At 36.3% G+C, this 19,636-nt stretch overlaps 2 protein-coding genes across 11 annotated transcripts; both read left to right on the top strand.

Moving 5' to 3' along the window:
- The first annotated feature begins 553 nt into the window (after nt 1–553).
- LOC136234259 (putative lipase C4A8.10) lies at nt 554–7,158 on the top strand. 5 transcript variants are annotated; one of them, XR_010691164.1, is made up of 11 exons: nt 554–1,289; nt 2,919–3,066; nt 3,549–3,616; nt 3,953–4,023; nt 4,163–4,429; nt 5,818–5,981; nt 6,071–6,126; nt 6,235–6,287; nt 6,451–6,619; nt 6,695–6,803; nt 6,887–6,905. XR_010691164.1 is itself a non-coding variant. In XM_066024072.1 (11 exons), the coding sequence occupies exons 1-11, from the start codon at nt 1,121–1,123 to the stop codon at nt 6,989–6,991; spliced, it is 1,368 nt and encodes a 455-aa protein (XP_065880144.1). In that variant the 5' UTR covers nt 558–1,120; the 3' UTR covers nt 6,992–7,158. The 5 variants fall into 5 exon arrangements, 4 of the variants coding, with proteins under 4 accessions (XP_065880147.1, XP_065880144.1, XP_065880145.1 ...); XM_066024072.1 differs by having other exon boundaries at nt 558–1,289; nt 6,706–6,803; nt 6,887–7,158; XM_066024073.1 differs by having other exon boundaries at nt 1,151–1,289; nt 2,885–3,066; nt 6,706–6,803; nt 6,887–7,158.
- Nucleotides 7,159–10,806: 3,648 nt separating this feature from the next.
- LOC136232899 (14-3-3-like protein D) lies at nt 10,807–17,459 on the top strand. Of its 6 annotated transcripts, none has more exons than XM_066022372.1 (10): nt 10,807–10,970; nt 11,236–11,542; nt 11,679–11,766; nt 12,280–12,389; nt 12,491–12,639; nt 15,271–15,329; nt 15,433–15,491; nt 16,833–16,957; nt 17,043–17,094; nt 17,225–17,459. In XM_066022372.1, the coding sequence occupies exons 1-7, from the start codon at nt 10,898–10,900 to the stop codon at nt 15,433–15,435; spliced, it is 789 nt and encodes a 262-aa protein (XP_065878444.1). In that variant the 5' UTR covers nt 10,807–10,897; the 3' UTR covers nt 15,436–15,491; nt 16,833–16,957; nt 17,043–17,094; nt 17,225–17,459. The 6 variants fall into 6 exon arrangements, with proteins under 6 accessions (XP_065878444.1, XP_065878441.1, XP_065878442.1 ...); XM_066022369.1 differs by having other exon boundaries at nt 17,032–17,094; XM_066022370.1 differs by having other exon boundaries at nt 17,043–17,459.
- Nucleotides 17,460–19,636: the final 2,177 nt, after the last annotated feature.

The raw sequence follows: 19,636 nt of genomic DNA, 5'->3' as shown, positions 1-19,636 counted from the left end.
TGGAGTTTTAGGTTTTTGGTTAAAAATTTCTTGTTCGTCTTTCATAAATGAATAATAGTTTTTTTCACAAAAGCAGAATCTCTGATTTTTAGAAAAACCATATTAATAAACATCAGGAGAAATTCTACTGTGTCCAGGTTAATTGGATCTTGCCAATAAAAACGTGATAATTGTGTGCTTTTTTTCCTTACACCAATCATCTCCAAATGAGATAGCATGATTCTCTTTTTTCATGTGTTTGGTCTATTGTACCTGGTCTACCGTAGAAGTTCTCAAGATCAGATAAGCTAAATGGACTCTAAGTTTAAAATAATGCTATTTTATACTTTAATATTAAATTGACACTTTCTAACAAATAAAAAAATATTAAGTTCATTTTGATACGTTGTCTTTAATTTATGTTAAATTGATGGCTTTGGGGTCATTTTGACCCTAACATTATTTTGTCCCTAATTCATTAGTCTAATCAGCAATTAGAATATTGAAGCAGATAAAGAAAAGTTGTAATAAAGGAAAAAGAAAAGAAAAGAAAAGAAAATCCAAAGAAACACAAGAAAACTGTACGATCACAATCAACATCATTAATTTATCGGGATTCGCAATGCCATTGCAGAACCTGAGAAGATACAATAATGGATTTTCGGTTTACAGAAAATCAGCAAGAAGAAAAAATGAAAAAGAAGACCTCTTTCTGTGAAAATTCATTAATACTATAATTTAGTTGACCTTCAACTTTTTATTTACTACCCTCAAATCCCATTGGCTTCTAAGCTCTAACCACAGAACCCCAATCCCAAATCCCAATCCTTTCACTCGCATTCAGAGATTTTCCTATTTCATTTTCTTCCTATCCTTCCTCACTCTTTCTATTCGTAAAAGTAAAACAACCTATAATTAGTCAAGAAAATGACTCATCATGATGTCTCCTAATCGAAGTAAGCTTCAATCAATGGCATGGGCAGCTTCTGGGTAAGCTTACCGATTATAATATTATTTATCAGACTTGAAAATGATGAGGATGGATAATTTTGTGGGTATGGTGATGACATCGCTTCGAAAACCGCGACTTTAGGAATTCGTTTCCGTCTCTCTCTCTCTTTCTCTATTTGTATATTAACAGATGGCAACGCCTTCTCTAATACAAGCTCGGTGCGGATATTCGTCCATATTTTTTACTACTAATAATTTGAGAAATGGATCTTATGGAGGAGCTTCCCCTGCTTCCGCATATTCACCGTCATCTTCTTCCTGTTCTTGTTCTTCGTCTCAGGGACTAAACTTCACTTCTGGTATGCTTTTCTGCGATTTATTATTTTTTCGTTTCTTTTGTGCATTTCGCATTGTAATTTGTTACTCTTTGATTGTAATTTCGTTCTGGAGATTTTCCTTGTTCTCTTCTTGATTATTCGATATGGTTGGAATCCGGAAGTGTCTAATTAAGACTGCTAGGTTCTTAATTTTTTTTAATCTCTGTGTTATTCAAATTGCTAATTTCATCTCGAAAGTTCGTTTTAGGGGATAGTATGTCCTGTAATCGAAGAGGTGGTGGGCAGGTTCAAATACGGGGATTTACGTGATTATTAGGAGAAATAGACAGGTGAGTGGAAAAGTGGCACTTGTGATTTTCAAATGCTCACTGTTGGGACCATCAGCAGTCTCACCTTGGAAAAGGTCTTTAAATTTTGGTTCTCCTTGTACGGTGTTCACTGTTCCTTGCTCTTGACTAAATAAAAACATGTTTCCTTCCTTGTAGACTTGCAATCTAATCGATTGGGTTTCTTCTGTTAAACTTAGACTATTTTGAGCTGCAGAAGTTCACAAATTATAACTCTACAGATGTGCTTTTTCAAAGTGAATAGCAAAATCCTTGAATGATCTTCTTACGTAATTTCCAAATATGTTCAGTGAGTATGTTTACGCTGGAATATGTATATCTTGTACATAGAATGAAGGCAAAAGTAGAAATCTCATGTAGAGAAGAGTAGGTGAACCAGAGACAGAGAATTATTAGTTAGTTGACTGGAATTTTCAAGAGGATGTAACAAATTACCATTATTAAGCTCCTGAATTTTATAGGTAGGTTAGTTGATAAGAAGATTAACCATATTTTAATTCGATTGAAAAACGCAAGATATTGGTGTTTCTAGAGTTTAGAGTTGAACTCAAGGGATCCTAAATGCTCTGAAGGGTTGTTATATTAGAATTAGGAAACAGTTGTGGAAGATTTTGCAAGCTTTCGAGTCTTTGAGGCATAATTGTTGTTTGTAGGTTTAATTCTGTTCTTGCAATGGGTTAATGTGAGATCAACAATTCGAGATGAAAAGCTAAAAGGCTGAAAGAACTTAGGATCATTTGAACTTGCACTGATAAAATATCATTGACAGTTTTTTCACATAATGTTCCTTTTCACCATGTGGCCCAATTTTCTTGAACTTACAGCATGCAACAAAATGGTAAAAAAAAGAAAAGGAATGTGTTCTTGGGATAATAGATCTGCCTAAAACTAGAAGGATAACAGAAAGATCAGGATAATGTAAGCCTGGTGATCCCATCTAAGCTGCGGGGTGAAGCTAGTTTAGCTGCACGCAAGCCAATAATAATATAACATCATTTGATTTGAAAGTAAGCCGTGCTATGTCTACACTTATGTAATCTTTTCCAATGATCTCTTATGATGCCCCCTTTTCAACATCTTGCTCTTTCTTAGACAGATATGGGTTATTGTATGAGATGTTCTTATTCTTTGCGCATGTATGATTTGTTTGATGGTTGGAATTTTGTGCAAGCAAGCATACTCTTAATGTTATAATTACGAATTCTATGTTGCAATAAAGGACATGTGTATGTGCTTAACATCTGAACCGTACCTACAAATCTGTTGTAGGGGTAAATAGTAATTGGAAACATCTCTGTTGTAGGGGTAAATAGTAATTGGAAACATCAAGTTGTTAGATCTCAAGCTATGGATATGACAACTCGAGGGAGCTTTGCATCATCCAAGGGAATTGTGAATGGGAATAATGGCCCTGATCATCTTCTTGTTCTTGTTCATGGCATATTAGCTAGGTATATGTCAATTCAATACAGTTAACACAACCCAAATTACAACTAAGAGGTTGAAGTGTAATAAATGATAATTTACATGCCTGATATACTTTACAAAAATGAATTTTTCACATATATTCAGTTAATCTTCATGTCGTGTGACCAGAGGTCACGGGTTCGAGTCTTAGGAGCGGCCTCTTGCCAATTAAATTGGCAAGGGAAGGCTTGCCCCCAATACACCCTTGTGGTGGGACCCCTCCCCGGACCCTCGCTCAGCGGGGACGCGTAATGCGACCGGGCCGCCTTTATTCAGTTAATCTTCACAGATAAGATTATTTGTACCGCAAGATGACAAAATGAGAACATCTTGCGGTTTCATTTATAACTATCATTTTGTGCTCACTTCAATTTGGATTTTGGTAAAAGCTTTAGCTGACAGTAACATCTCATACTCCTTTTGTGCTTGAATGATATTGAATCGACCAATATTCTGCATAATGCAGCCCAAGTGACTGGACATATGTAGAAGCAGAGTTAAAAAGGCGTCTTGGAAAAAACTTTTTGTTATATGGTATGTATCCTTTATTGGTGTGTTCCACAATATTTCAAAACCATAAAGTGATTCTCATATTTTTATTTTCTTTGCCAAATATATTGTAGAATGAAATCAGAAACTTGAGAAAAACCTTCGAAACTTTTCAAGATAAAATTGGCACCACCACAGGATTCCTGAATAGATTTAGCTGGTACCTGTTGACTGATAATGTATAGTACAAGAAAAGGCCAAGATTGTATTTAATTAAATTAGCTGATGAGTTAGGTGGAAGTTACGTCTTTACAATTTACATGAAGCCCAAAGATGCTTGTAATCTCGTGATGATTTAATCATATTATTGGATTTTTACAGCAAGTGCATCTAACACTTTCACTAAAACCTTTTCTGGGATTGATGGTGCTGGAAAACGACTGGCAGAAGAAGTGAGTATTGAAATATTGCAATTCCATGGTTTTGATGTTTAACCATTACTGTGGGATTTCCAGGAATGGTTGTGACACTGTAAAAGGCTTTTTTCTTTTCTTTTTTTTCCTAATCATTTGTCTAAATCTTTTTAAACAGGTTATGCAAGTTGTAAAAAAGACAAAGGGTTTGAAAAAGATTTCCTTTTTAGCCCATTCTCTTGGAGGTTTGTTTGCAAGATATGCTATTGCTGTCCTTTATTCAGAGAATGCCTCAAGTACTAGCCAATCCAATGATCTAGCTGATTCCTCAATATCTAGCTCAGAAGGACCTTGCTCTATTAGAAAAGGTACAATTGCTGGGTTGGACCCAGTAAATTTTGTCACCCTGGCAACTCCACATCTTGGAGTCAGAGGAAGAAAGCAGGTTAGGTTTTGGGCATTCTAATTGCATCTACTTTTGCATTATCAATCCAGATCCTCAATTTGATAGCCCTTGGTATGTTGAATTTTCATTAACAAAGATGTGTCTGTTTTCGTTGACTTAAATAAAGAAAATAAGGTCACATCCGCTCTTTTCAATATGTTTTCTTGGATTGAATTAGCTTTACAAGTGAATTGTCACCGAATTGTTGCCTAATGAGAAAGTTGGTGGCTCACGTTTTGCAGAAATGGTTTATTCGTTGAGTGATATTCATTATGTTTTTTCTTCATCCATAATTGCTAACTTTTGGACTTCTAATATTTTGGTTAGTTTTTATTATTGTGTTTTCTGTTAGGGACCTAGCACACAGCCATATTATAAGCTATGTTGCACAGACACTCCTATTTAGTAACGTTTTGTTAGGTTCCCTAGCCACGGATCTTGTCACAGTGTGATTAGCTGAAAAGTCTACCTGTAGGAGCTGCCTTGTCTCTTTGTTATTATTTCTTGGTCGGCCTATTTTGACTATTCTTTAGCTCGTCAAAGGGAGACTGACACCTTGGACCTCCTTAAGAGAGAGCTCCTATCTCTAGGTTAACAATAAAAGTCTGCTTGGTTTTATTCATTAAGTTTGTCCATTAAATAGGACAAGCTCAAGATAAAATAGGAAGTTTAACATAAAAGGAATCCTAACATAAACACAATCTCCTAATGGGAAAAAACTAATTCAAGAATTAATTAAAGGCTTCTAATGAGAATAAAACTAATTTAGGAATATTCTAATCCATAACACGTTTCTGCATTTTGTGTAAATGTCCGTATCCATTTCTGTTTCCTGTTTTCAGTTTCCATTTGAAGGCTATGTTTTAGAAATAACGTTTCCTGGTGTTCGTTTCCGTTTTGGTGTCTGTTTCCATGTCCGTGCAACATAGGTTATAGATAATGAAGTTTTCCTTGCCAACAGATCATTTGATCAACGAAAAGGAATCATTATATCAGTGGCACAATAATGAATGTTATCATTATAAGTGATCATACTGGTCATAACAGCTTCATGTTTTTGTGGGGAGCACTTATTATAGGAAACAGAACAAGAATGTTTCATAATACAAGCTACTTGATAAGATATCTTCATCAAGTGCAAAATGCCTAATCTCAGTTGCACATTGTGTTCAGAGTGATAGATGATCTATCATGCTGTGAGGTTAGGAAGGTCTAGTATCTGCAGAGATCTTAGTGTTCATATAATAGCTTTTATGGCAATTAAGAATTTTTTTGTAATGTCCGCACTTGGTGCGGAAGAATCATTTTAATACAAGCATTATTCAGATGTATGTGGCATCTTGATTGAACAGGATTTAAATTTAAAGTATTCATATCTTCTTCCACAGCTTCCATTTCTGTTAGGAATTCCCATTCTAGAGAAACTTGCTCCACCACTTGCTCCTATTTTTACTGGACGAACTGGCAGTCAACTTTTTCTTACTGATGGTAAACCTGACAGACCGCCCCTTCTTCTAAGAATGGCATCAAATTGTGAAGATGGACAATTTGTGTAAGTAAACTCATTATTTTTGTAGTTAAAGCCCAATGATTTTTTGCATAATGGTGCTTGCTCATCTTTTCTTTTCTTTTTGATTACAGATCTGCTTTGGGTGCTTTTAGATGTCGCATCCTATATGCAAATGTATCTTATGATCGTATCCAACTACACACCATCTTTCATCTTCATTCTTAACTATTTTAAATTTCCTTTCAATATTCTTTTCCCCTGTATTTCTTCTGTTTGTTTTCTTGACATTTACTAGATATGGTTGGTTGGCGCACATCCTCCATAAGGAGAGAGAAGGAACTTGTGAAGGTGAAATGTAACTTCACTCTATTTTGTTCTTGAATGATGCATCAATTATTGCACCATCACTTAAGTAGGAACATTTGTTAGGACATCAGAAGAAGAAACAATTGAGTAGCAGCGACGGAGCAAAGGTTTTTACTTGTTTAACTAGTATTTTGTTTGGTGGCAGCCCCCTCAGCGATCTTTGGATGGTTACAAGCATGTTGTAGATGTTGAATATTGTCAACCAATGTCATCGGATGGCCCTCATTTTCCTCCCGAAGCAGCCAGAGCGAAGGAGGCAGCGCAGAACGAACCAACTGTGAAAAACACAGTGGAATATCATGAACTGATGGAAGGTATATCTTTCAAGCAATTTAGACTCTTTTTCTTTAATGAATGATGAAATTAACAAAGAGTAATGACAAAAACAGTTTGTTAACAGAGGAAATGATACACGGTTTACAGCAGCTGGGATGGAAAAAAGTCGATGTCAGCTTCCACTCGGCATTCTGGCCCTTCTTTGCCCATAACAATATACATGTACAAGATTGAAGATTCCATTAAAATAAGCTCCTTCTCTCTCTTGATTTGAGTTTAATTTAACATCATTTCTGTAAATACAGGTGAAGAATGAATGGCTGCATAATGCTGGTGCTGGAGTAATTGCACATGTTGCAGACAGTCTAAAGCAGCAAGAAAACTCCTCTTTCATTGCGGCTAGCTTGTAGCATTTGATGGTGGAAACATGTAAAGTTGTTGCAAGATATAAATAACATTGAAAGGGAATAGCTAATTCTCTCCTTGATAGGATTTTAGATTTTCAATTTCTTGTTGGAAAATTCTGTTATGATTCCAATTTCATTGGACTTTATCAATGAAACTTATAATGTGATAATTGGACAACTTGTTCTTTACACCAATCATTTGATTAGATCTATTACAACATGTGACTTTTAAAAAATGTATGTATTTTAAAAGATAGTAATTATTAGGCTCTTTGTAGTTTATCTAAATTATTTGAGGGTAAATTACACCCATGGCCATTGAATTTAACAAATTTTAACAAATTTTAACATTGTGGTTACTGAACTTCAGTTTTTAACGGTATTGGTCACTGAACTTTACACTGTGTCCATTCAATTTTAGCTAACTTCTCAAAATAACCGTTATTTGTCATGAAACTACATTTTTTTATTTTCTAAAATTACTTTTTTTTTTGTAGTAAATGACCTCGAAACGAAAATTTTTAAGAATTAAAGTTAGGTAGAATATCATTAACTCTTCAAATTTTTTATTTTGAGGCTATCAACGGTCGTTTTAAGGTGTTGAGTGGTCACTAGTGTAAAAAGTATAAAGTTCAGTGGTTATACCGTTAAAAATTGAAATTCAGTAGCCACAATGTTAAAATTGGTAAAATTCAATAGCCATGGGTGTAATTTACCCTCAAATAATTTTCATAAACTACAAAGCAGCCTAATAATTACTATCTCTTAAAATACATAAAATCACCAATTCGAACCCTAAAATCCTACGATTCGGACTACGATTACTAGTGCGTCATCATCTACCTCTTTAGGAGTGTTCCGTATCCTACTGAATGAGAAGGCTGACGATGTATTGAGTATATCCTTCTCGAGGGATCTTCCTCTCTTGGGTAGTCGCCTCAAGCTATGTCCTTCAAAGATGACATTAACTCAAGGGCTTTTATTGTGTTGCTTCACTCATTTTGCTCAAGTTCTGAGTCTCATCCATTTTTCTTTAAAAAAAGGTCAAACTTTCCTCTAACAGCTAGCTTTTCTAGCTCGACAATGAGCTTCCTATAATCCTCTGTATCATGCCATTCATTTTTGTGGAAGTTGTAGTATGCCCCGTTGTTGTGCGAGGGAGATTTTTTCATCGTTAAAGGATAGGTTATGCGTATCCTATTTCTCTTTACCTAATACATGACTTCTTCTCTGGAGCATTCAAGGACATCATCAATCTCTTAGGGTGCTATCATGGATTTTTTTTTATCTCGGTCCTTGGCGTTCTTTGGCTCCTTACTAGCGAAGGCGAACTTCTCGCTTCGTAGAGGATTTAGCATGTGGACCTCCCATCTACATACATCTCTTTCTCAAGTCATCAAGTCCTTAAAGGTTTAAGGTCCGTTGGTGGGTAGCTCTCGTGATAGCACTTTGATGAGGCAGTTGGCCGCTATGATGTCGGTTGCTCATTCCATATTCAGTACCTTAACCTGAATGGCTTCCTGCTAAAATTTGTCCATATGGTCCTTAAAGATTTCTTTTTCATGTTGGACAAGGTAGTTGAGATCTCTCACAATTTTTCTCTCAGGGACAGATGTTACGAAGTGGTTGGCGAAGAGTCCTGACATCTGTTTGAAGCTTATGATTATTTTAGTGCCAAGGGACTCATACCAATATGAGGAAACACCTTTTAAGATAGTGGGAAATATGCAGCACGTCATGTCGTCTATTGTCGTGGTAGTGTCCATGGTCCGCCTGAAGTTTTTATGTGAGTTGTGGGGTCTATTGTCCCATTATACTATTTTAACAGCAGGTATTTGAATCATCGGAGCATGGGCTTAGTCATGCTCTTCTCGCACAGTGGTATTTCTACCACCGTTATGTCAGGATGTTTTGAGTCGATCCCTGCTTCGGCGATTGTCATTTTGAGTTTATCCAATTCTTTTTGGATTCCCTCAAACTTTGCTTCGGAATCCTCACCTTATACTGGGAGGTTTCTTTAAGCACCCATCGATCCTGAGTCAGGGGGTTCGACCACCCTTTTCTGGCTGATAGATATGGACTCGTTAGATATGTATTGGGTTTTTTGTGGTTTGTGTTCGAAATCCTCCTATTCGAGGATGGTCGATTCTCTTCTCTCAACTAAGTTGATCTTTCGGTAGACTGCTCATTGGCATTCTTTGCTTTCCTTGTAAAGGGAGTTCAAGATCTCCGACATCTTATTGGGGAGACTTCTTTTCCCCTTGGCTGGGCACCATAATCCTTTACCTGATCCCTTGGGGATCCGTCGTGTTGATGATGGAAACTTTGAGTAGTATGATGCCTAGTTGAACATTTCGTATTCTCAGGTTTGTTCATGTACTTGAGAGTCTCTTTTATTATCTCCAGCTTTCCTTTAACTTCAGCTATTTGGATGGCGTGCTCTTATCGAATGACATTAACGACGTTGTGGACAGATCCCAGGTTTCCTACCAATCACAGGTAGATTGCATAGAGCCTTTATTGTTGGGCGTTTAGGGCTTCGGTAGCCTCCACCATATCCAGAGCAAACTCGCGAGCGGCTTGAAACTGTGATCGTGCTACTTCTTCTACCGTAATTTGAACTACAAAGAAGGGGAATGCACTAGAGGAAGGAAGCTGGATGAAACTACTTAAATAAGTCATTATTGTTGTTTGTTCCACTCTCACCACACCAATTTGATGTGGTTGAATCCTGAAAGTCCACTTGGAGAGCAGTAATTGGATAAAAACAATGTCAAAAGGGGGGGGGGGGGGGTCATTGTTTTGCTAACCTACTCTGATGTTTAAGTCAGTTTGAGATAGGACTCGAGGAAGACCATAACAGTAAATAAAAGCTGTAATGTAAGCTTAATGAATAAATGAAATAGTGTACATTGAGATGAGCTTACTGTATTTATATTGTGATCGGACTATAGAAGACAGTTATGGGTTGAGGAGCGAAACATGCTACGTGTCACCTGTTGATAGGTGCACGTGCGCCCAGATATCAGGGTCTGATACTGCTCAATCCTACTAGACTCGTGATTCATGAAATCAGGTGTGATTGTTGTAACGGATGGATTATTGACTAGGTCTTTTAAGACTTTTCGAATCGAGATCTCTAATACTTCCATTAACCTCCTCCAACCTCCTCACAAATAGAGGCTTAACCAAATTTTGGGGCACCAATAAATCACTGTTACTAAGTTTTATGGGTCAATTAGATAATCTGAAAAAGTATAAAAGTCCTTATATGTTAAGGGCTAGTTTGTTATTGAGATAAAAACCAAATTTAACCTATAAAGTTTTTAAGAAAAGTGCAGATTTAATCTTAACGTATATAATGATGCAAATTTAACGACAACGTTTTTAAGTAAGATCATTTTAGCTATACATTATCCAAAATTAAAAAAAGTTAGTTTGATTGGTATTTAACTGTAATTTCATATCTTCCAAATATATTTAAACATTTTCAGAGGTTAAAGTTAAATTTGACACTAATCCTTTTGATATTACTTGTTCGGATCTTAGAAAGATTTTTCATCTAAAAACATCATTCAGTAAATACAAAATTGTTTTTTTAGAAGTTTGATAAACAACTTTGATAAACCTAATTATTGTTGTTTTGAAATTCTTAAGCATATTTGATTCCGTAAAATTTGAAATCGGCGCGCGAGTTATGAAACGACGTCGTATCTTTCATAAGGAAGCGGCATCCACGGACTAACCACGCGTCTCTATCCAGGAGTTTTGCTGCGGTGTCAAGTGCTGTTGTCCCCCGTCTAATTTATTTCAATTTCTTTCCTTTCTTGTTCATACATCCGGATTCCAACTTTGTTTTCTAGAGAGAGAACTGTTAGAAGAAGAAAAACAATAACTTGTCTGCAGATCATGGCTTCTTCCACCCAAAGAGAAAACCTTGTATACATCGCGAAGCTCGCTGAACAAGCCGAGCGCTATGATGGTATATTCCCATCCTCTCTTTTGCTTTCTGTTTGTCTACTGAGAAAACTCGAGAAAGTAAGAAGTAGGAAATTGAAATTCATTTATCTGATTAAGACAACGCAATTCTATCTTTACTTGTTCAATTTTGGAAAATATCAGTTACACAAAAAGAAACCGCAACTTGAAGAGTTAAATTGATCTAATTCCGAGTGACTAATAGCTACGGAGCTATGCTTTTACTTCATATGTGGTTTTGACTTTTAATTCTCTTTGAATTAATGTAGAAATGGCGGATGCGATGAAGCAAGTAGCTTCACTCGATGTAGGATTGACAGTAGATGAGAGGAATTTATTCTATGTAGGGTACAAAAATGCCGTTGGTTCGCGTAGAGAGTCGTTGAGGATCATATCCTCAATTGAGCAAAAGGAGGAGTCGAAAAGGAATGATCAAAATGTGGCGCTGATAAAAGGATATAGACAGAATGTTGTCTCGGAGCTTTCCACTATTTGCAGTGATGTAATGATGCTGATTGATGAGCATCTAATCCCTTCGTCGTCTGCTGCAGAATCTACCGCCTTCTATTATAAGATGTGGGGACTGTTCTTTGGTTGAGTTTCTGATGTTTTTTTAATTGAGCGGCTTTTATTCTTCTATAACCTTGGTTTTCTTTCTATGTTTATAAGATATGAGTTTTGGTGGTTTTGATTTATTTTGGCTGATCCATAGGAAAGCCGATCATTATCGGTATTTGGCGGAGTTCACAAATGGGAGTGAGAGGAATGAAGTGGCTGAACAGTCCATGAGGGCTTATGAGGTTGGTTTGTGCTTCATGAAATTGCAATCTAAGTATGGGGTATTCAATGGAAGGCTCTTATGTTTAACTGTCCATAAACAGGAACTCTTCTTTCTTTTTTATCATTAGTATTTTATTTTTCTTTTCTTAGAGAACTGTTATTTGTTAACCATATTTCACTGTCTTTATGCATTTTCTTTTTCTTTAAGTATGTGTAATGTCCTGAATTATCAATCCTGAATTCTATTTTTCCAAAGTAGTTGCTTTTCTTTATTTTATGGCTGTTTGTCTATCTCCCTCTTCCTGATTTACTAGTGGTAACGGGCCACCTTGGTCCAATTGCATCTACCCTGAGCATAATTTGAATAGTTCACATGATTATGCATGATTTATTTTTTCTAATCAACCTGAAGATAAATATGGTATTTTTTGGGTTATGTATAGATCATAACAACGTTACTTGCAAAATATGTTAGCCAGTCTGTTTAAATTCTCAAAACTGTTCACTTATTTCTTGTTTTTCTCTGTTGGCAGACAGCCTCTGCTACAGCACAGGCAGATTTACCTCCTACGCATCCCTTGCGGCTGAGCTTGGCTTTGAACTACTCCGTTTTTTTCTATGAAATCTTGAAGTCACCTGAAAGGTGTGCATGTCTTCCCCAGGACTCTTAGAGTTTGTGAAATTTTGCTGTTTTTTTCCCCTTCGGGAACAGCTGACTATTTGAAATTATAACTGTTTTCTCAGGGCTTGTCACCTTGCCAGGCAAGCTTTTGATGAAGCTTTATCTGAGATGGATAACTTGACTGTGGAAGCTTGTGAAGATAGCATATTGGTCCTGCAGCTTTTGCGGGAAAACCTGACATTGTGGACCTTTGACATCCCAGAGGATGGAGGTAACTAGTATTTCGTATCTCCTACCAGGAAAAATATTTAATCTAGACTCTTACTTTACCCAAGGGAACAATGTTGTTATTCACAATCAATTGAGTAATAAATTCAGCTTGTTGGCTTGTACCGTTTACTCTCCTTATCCTTTATTTATCTTCGGTACCTCTAATTAATATTCTATCTGTTTTTGTACTTATACTTTGACATTTAGTAGTTATACTTTTGTTTTATACTTGTGCATGCAATGGCTTTGCTTTTTCATCCAAACATTATATGTTGTACAAGCAACATGGCATCGAAATATAAATGAGTTTAGTAACAAAATGAATTCAACAAACCTCATGGTTTGAAGAATATTGAAGAATTTTCTTTTGAAATAATGTTGATTCAAGAGAATATCATAATCTGGGGATTGAATGATTGTTAATTCAATAAACGAGTAACAAATGTGGATGCTAATATAAGAGAAAGTAATCTCAAGAAATTATTTATGAAAACTAACACCTCCTTTATCATCTGAAGTACAAGGTATTCCTTGACCCTAAACTTGATCGATGAAAACAAGTGACTCAATCTCCTAATTAAAAAACTAAGCTTTCCTATTCACAATAAATAATCAAAAGAACAAAATAAGAAAATCCTAAGCAAAGGACCAAAAACTCAAAAAGATTTCTCGAATTTTAGTCAACTTCGGAAGCCAAAATGTTATCAATGACTCTTGAACCAGCCTTAGGTTTTCTCCCTTTAGTGGAGAAAACTCAGTCTTGAATTTTTGACAACATCATCATTGAAAGTATAAATTGTTTCCTTTTAAACAATATGCAACTATGAGCAAACTATGAGCAAACAATCGAGAAATATGCAAGTATAAATTGTTTCCTTTTGTCAACGTGGGTGACACACTGCCTGCATCACGTGTCTTGGGATCGGAATATAATGAAGTCATGTTCTTTGCTGAAAACTAGGGCTTGGTTAGAAAGGGAAAGAAGCATGGGTGTCATTTTTTTAGCAGGATATAAAACAATATGGTTATTTGTGGTGACGATATTTTTTGAAATCAATATGTTTGTTTTGGACCTTCTGTATTCTTAGTCCTAAATCACTATTAGTAAGGAATAAAATATTACCTGTTAACTGTGTACTTTCCTTGATTATAAAACTGAGAGCTTGAACTACTTATGGTCATCAACTAAACTAAGTTGATCGACTTGACTGCGAAATTGTCAAATTATAATGAAGGGAATTTTCATCAGATTACAACCTTCTTTCACGAAATCTTTCATTGTGATGTCTAATATTCTACCATAGCCAGCAAAATCTTCAAGTTGACAGTCACAATCTTTTCTTCAACCACTTTATCATCACAAACGACAAACTTGAGTCAATTTTGTATCTACATTATCATAAACAACAGTTTTATACGTCAATTTCATATTTTCACCCGTCTACTCATTTTGAATTGGCCCCATCATTTCATTGGAGATAGATCTAAAAGAAACCAGTTTTTCACCTTCAATCTTAGGACCCCGCTGAATCTCAAATTCTGCAATGTCATCTTCTAACATCTCCATTTGATCTTTCACAAGTTTGTGGCAGTTTAATCATGTTGGATTAGGTCCTTAAACATTTTGTTCGAACAATTCTCATCTCAGTAGCAGATAGCAACAATGATTGTTGGGACTGATTAAGTCCGTTTGTACTCATAGGCATACCCGAGAACAAACCTCAGTTTGATACCAACATGTTGCAATATGTAAATCTAGATGAGCTTAGAGTCAGAATGAGAATAAGACTTCTTTTATTCGAATAATTTCGAAACAAATTGCTCTCAGGTAATGTTGATTTAAGAAAATGCTATTGAGTGGGCAGTAAACATTTCTGGATTCTACATAAATGCTGAAAGTTCGGGAAAAAAAAAGAAATTTTTAACGACAATCAACTCCTCTCCTCTATTATCTTAGTACAGGTATGTGTGGAGTCCAACATTAGTAAGTTCAAATTCCTAATTAGAACAAATAAAAAAAAATTCCTGCTAAAAAGATAATGAAACCATGTATCCTTACCCATTAAATAATCCAAAGAAAATTAGAACTTAATAAAAGACGGTAGTATTTGTCTACTTCTAGTCACGAGGATTTGTCTGACTTCTAGTCACGAGGATGTGTTTTCTTCTAGTCAAATAAGGACAGTTCTTTCGTAAGCCATGATGTGACGGTTGCACGTGGGTTCACACTGCTCGCATCACTAAGTACGTGTCTTGGGATCGGAATGTAAGGACAGTTCTTTCGTAACCCATGATGTGACGGTTGCACGTGGGTTCACACTGCTCGCATCACTAAGTACGTGTCTTGGGATCGGAATGTAATAATGAAGTCTTGTTCTTTACTGAAAACTAGTGCTTGGTTAGAAAGGGAAACAAGCATGGGTGTCGTTTTTTAGCAGGATAGAAAACAATATGGTTATTTGTGGTGACAATATTTTTTGACATCAATATGTTTATTTTAGACCTTGTGTATTTGTAGGGCCTTAATCACTATTAGTAAGGAATTATGCAAATATTTACTTTTAACAGTGTGCTTTCCTCCTCTTGGTTGGCTTGTAGTAGCAACACACTTATTGCTTCTCTTTAATTGCAGCTGAAGAAGCCCAGAAGCAAGACAACACTGCTAAATGTAACAGAGGTGAAGATGCAGAGGTGGGTTGTTTTCTTATTATTGCCAACTTTTATGGGTTCTGATGTTCGTATAAACATGAGCATGCAAAATATGAATTGATGTTGTTCTTTCAATATCTTGCAGTGAAACGAACATTGGCTCAGTGATTTCATGACCAGGAGAAAATTTTAAAACATCATTAGGTATAACTCTTAATTGCAAAGAAATTAAAAAACCGGCTTCAGTTTTGGTTGTTGGAAGATAATTTGTTGTTGAACTGCCAGCTTTATTATTTGGTTGCTGAAAGCCTGTTGTGTGGTTGCTGGTTATAGAGTTCGGAAAAAAAAAGTACAGTAAAGGTTATTTTAGAAGCCCCTTTTTGCTTTCTATGCTGTTTTTAATAGAATGGATGGGATGCCATTGGAAAAGAGTTGTGTTAAGTTATGATTTGCGACTTTCCAGAGTTTACTGAAGGCATGCATGAGAATCTCTTCTAGTGTTGTGAAGTTTGGCTTTTCAAACAGAGACCTAATGGTGTAGCACTTCACAACTGTTACCTTTTCCAATATTTTTTTTTGGGGGGTCTTGAATCGTATACCAGGCATACTTTTCTAGTTAAGATACATGGGGGAATAAGCCTGCTATCTAGGAGTGTCAGTTTCTGACATGACAACACAGATTTATAGAAACAATTTGTTTGACACAACTTGTTTGATATAATTATCATTTTTGTGTTGGAATATGTAGATCACATGATACGATTATGACAATGTAACTAATTTTATCACTCCTAATTGCTATCATCTATTTATGGAATTTAAAGCCTTAACCAGATAGATAGTTATATTGAGGGAAACTCTTTGATACTAAGCTTCATCTTAACTAGGTAAGTGGCCTATTAGGAAATAATCCCATAGTTATATTCAGGAAAAATTTCTTTAAGACTACATTATCCCATTATACAAAAGTCACTTGAGCAAGAGATTATGGCTATTGTCAATTTTTTTTTTTTGCTGTTCGATAAAACGAAAATTTATTGTTGAAATTATTGTTGAACAATGGTTGTTATATTAGAATTCATAAATAGTTGTGGAAGATTTTGCGATCTTTGGAGTCTTTGAGGCAGAATCACTATTATCGTTTGTAGGTTTAATTCTGTTCTTGCAATGGGTTAATATGTGAGATCAACAATTGGAGATGAAAAGCTAACAGGCTGAAAGAACTTAGGATCATTTTTACTTTCACCGATAGAATATCATTGACAGTTTTTTACATTTATGCTCAGTTTTTTACATTTATGCTCCTTTTCACCATGTGGCACAATTTTCTTGAACTTTTACAGCATGAACCAAAATGGTAAAAAAAGAAGAAGAATCAATTGACTGAAGAAGAAACTTGAACTATTTTGTTCTAGGATGATGCATCAATTATTGCGCCATCACTTAAGTGGGAACATTTTTTAGGATCTCAGAAGAAGAAACAATTGACTAATAGCGAGGGAGCAAGGGTTTTACTTGTTTAACCAGTATTTTATTTGGTGGCAGCCCCCTTAGCGATCTTTTGGATGGTTACAAGATGTTGTAGATGTTTAATATTGTCAACCAGTGTCGGAGGCAGCGCAGAATGAAGCGAGTGTGAAAAACAGTGGAATATCATGAACTGATGGAAGGTATATCTTTGAACCAATTTAGAGTCTTTTGTTTAATGAATGATGAAACTAACAAAGAGTAATGACAAAAACAGTTTGTTAACAGAGGAAAGGAAAGGATACACGGTTTACAGCAGCTGGGATGGAAGAAAGTCGATGTCAGCTTCCACTTGGCATTCTGGCCCTTCTTTGCCCATAACAATATACATATATAAGATTGAAGATTCCATTAAAATAAGCTCCCTCTCTTGATTTGAGTTTAACTTAATACCATTTCTGTAAATACAGGTGAAGAATGAATGGCTGCACAATGCAGGTGCTGGAATAATTGCTCATGCTGCAGACAGTCTAAAGCAGCAAGAAAACTCCACTTTCATTGCAGCTAGCTTGTAGCATTTGATGGTGGAAACATGTAAAATTGTGGCAAGTTATGTTGTATGTTATGAGTCAGATCCATTTGGATTTTATCAATGAAAATGTAAAAATTTGTCACAGATGCTAGAAAGAAGGATTAGTTGGGATATTTGCCAGGTCAGGGTAAATATGATTGATTCTGGTATGTGTTATTTCTATTTACCGCTTTATGTTACTTTCTGTACTAGGTAGTTTGTTATTATGCTATTTTGGCTTATGGTGATTCAAAAAGTTCTCAACAGCTTACCTGAATTGTTAGAAGTTGTTATGCCGGCTGTCTAGCCACTGTCTATTATTGTAACAGTTTATGACCTCAGCCTTGTATCAAGCTATATAAAGGGCATGCCTTGCCTAAGACAATCTATCAATGAATATCAGTACAACTTTCTTCCTATCTCAACCTTACGGTATTAATTCAGAGACATTGGTATCAAAGATTTCTCTTCCTCCGGGCATTCTATGAATGGTAAGTTCCTCGTATAGAAAAACCAGAGCAGCTAAATGAAAAGTTCAGGAAGTTATGGAAGCCTTGGAGCAACAATTCAAAGAGGTTACAATTCAGTTCTATGCCATATCTGAGGCAAAGTTGGAAAGTTGGAGTAGATGCAAGTTCAACTTCAAGAGGTGCAATCTAATCAAGAAAGGAGAATTGAATTCATACACATGGAACAATCTCAACTGCAGAAGGATCAAATAAGCTCTAACTAGGCATTAGAAGATTTGGCTCACAAGTCTATATCAACTTTAGCTAAACTCATTCAACCCAAATCTGAATCCATCCCTTCTCCTAGTAATACACCAAATTGTTCCTTAACCAAAACAAAGGAATTTTGGGTAGCTCACCTGTCAGTCTCCAAACTGGAGAACAAATGCCTCCACAGACAAATGTCTTTAACAAAATGCTACCCAATTTTAAGTTGCTCTTTTTCAATGGCACTGAAGTGGAAACTGGGTGAGTATGAAGTTGCTAATGACAGGAAGTTGCATTAACTGCACTATTTCTCCAAGGGAGGGCTGAGAAATGGTTCCTAGTCATTTTAGAGCAACAAGGGAATAATTGGTAAGCTACTAGCCTTATCTACTGTAATTCCTATATGGTTGGATGAGGTCAAACCATCTTATATTGGGGATCCAGTATCTTTTACCTTACTTCAACAGTTGACCATTCAACCTACAAGTGACTTTAGATATTCATAATAAGGAGCCCATTGAATTTTAAACAACACATTTATGTTGGCACATCTACTGACTTGAAGTAGCGAATCCTCCAAGATTTCCATGACTCTTCCCTTGATGGTCATTTTGGCATCAATGGTACACTCAATAGACTTCAAAAAAAATTTATTGGCCCAACCTTCACCGGGACATGGTTCAATGGGGCCAAATATGACACATGCCAGCATTGCAAAGCTGACCATGCATCATACCCAGTATTAATGTGAATGAGGTAATAATTCCATTAATCTTTTAATTCTCATTAAAAATAAAAGGCTCCTAACTATTACATTTATATTCTATTGTCTAGGTTGTTTATCAAGTAAACTTGGTGGCTAAGGGAAAAGAAATAACAAGTGTCCTACTATGGACCATTGATCTTAAGGGTTTATGATTAATGGAGGAGATGCATTTGAGGAGTGATCAAGTGTGCCAAGGAGCATGATGTGTTGGTAAAGCTCTTCTAGAATATACTACAGTTTCGGAAAGGACGAAACTGCCCCTAGCACATGCGTAAAGACGCATGTGCCCCTGGATGATTGCGTGTAGAAAGACTTAAAGTCTTTTACTTCTTCTGTACTTGCTCATTTGTTCATTTACGAGAAAGAAACCCAAACGTTTCCTCTTCCTCTTCTCTCTCAAGTTCGAAACTTGCTTCTTCTTCCTGTAATTTCGCATTCAAATCTTCAATACTCCCCCTCAAACTAGACTTGGTATTGGTTCTTCAAGCCTAGTTTGCTCAAGAGAAATCGTAACTGTGGTGCATGTTGCGCCTTTGTGAACAAATCGGCGAGCTGTAAGGCCGAAGGGATGGGCATGAGTCGGATGAAGCCGGCTTGGACTCTTTCACGGACAACGTGACAATCGATGTCTATATGCTTCATTCTCTCGTGAAAAACGGGATTCTGGGCAATATGCATGGCCGATATGTTGTCGCAGAAGAGGAGAGAGGCTGACTCTGGCGGTGAATGGAGATCCCGGAGGAGATTTGTGAGCCAATGAAGCTCGCAAGAGGTGGAAGCCATGGCGCGATACTCCGCCTCCGACGAAGAACGTGATACCGTGTTTTGC

This window comes from Euphorbia lathyris, chromosome 6 (assembly GCF_963576675.1).
Source record: "Euphorbia lathyris chromosome 6, ddEupLath1.1, whole genome shotgun sequence".
Taxonomy (NCBI): domain Eukaryota; kingdom Viridiplantae; phylum Streptophyta; class Magnoliopsida; order Malpighiales; family Euphorbiaceae; genus Euphorbia; species Euphorbia lathyris.
This window is presented reverse-complemented; position numbering and strand designations above follow the sequence as displayed.

Excerpts from the sequence above, each read along its gene's own strand:
- LOC136234259 (XM_066024072.1), top strand. The coding sequence starts at position 1,121 with ATGGCAACGCCTTCTCTAATACAAGCTCGGTGCGGATATTCGTCCATA. Across the intron at positions 6,127-6,234 it reads TGCAAATGTATCTTATGATC|ATATGGTTGGTTGGCGCACA; the intron begins GTATCCAACTAC and ends GACATTTACTAG. Across the intron at positions 6,620-6,705 it reads ATATCATGAACTGATGGAAG|AGGAAATGATACACGGTTTA; the intron begins GTATATCTTTCA and ends GTTTGTTAACAG.
- LOC136232899 (XM_066022372.1), top strand. The coding sequence starts at position 10,898 with ATGGCTTCTTCCACCCAAAGAGAAAACCTTGTATACATCGCGAAGCTC. Across the intron at positions 12,390-12,490 it reads ATCTTGAAGTCACCTGAAAG|GGCTTGTCACCTTGCCAGGC; the intron begins GTGTGCATGTCT and ends CTGTTTTCTCAG. Across the intron at positions 12,640-15,270 it reads TGACATCCCAGAGGATGGAG|CTGAAGAAGCCCAGAAGCAA; the intron begins GTAACTAGTATT and ends CTTTAATTGCAG.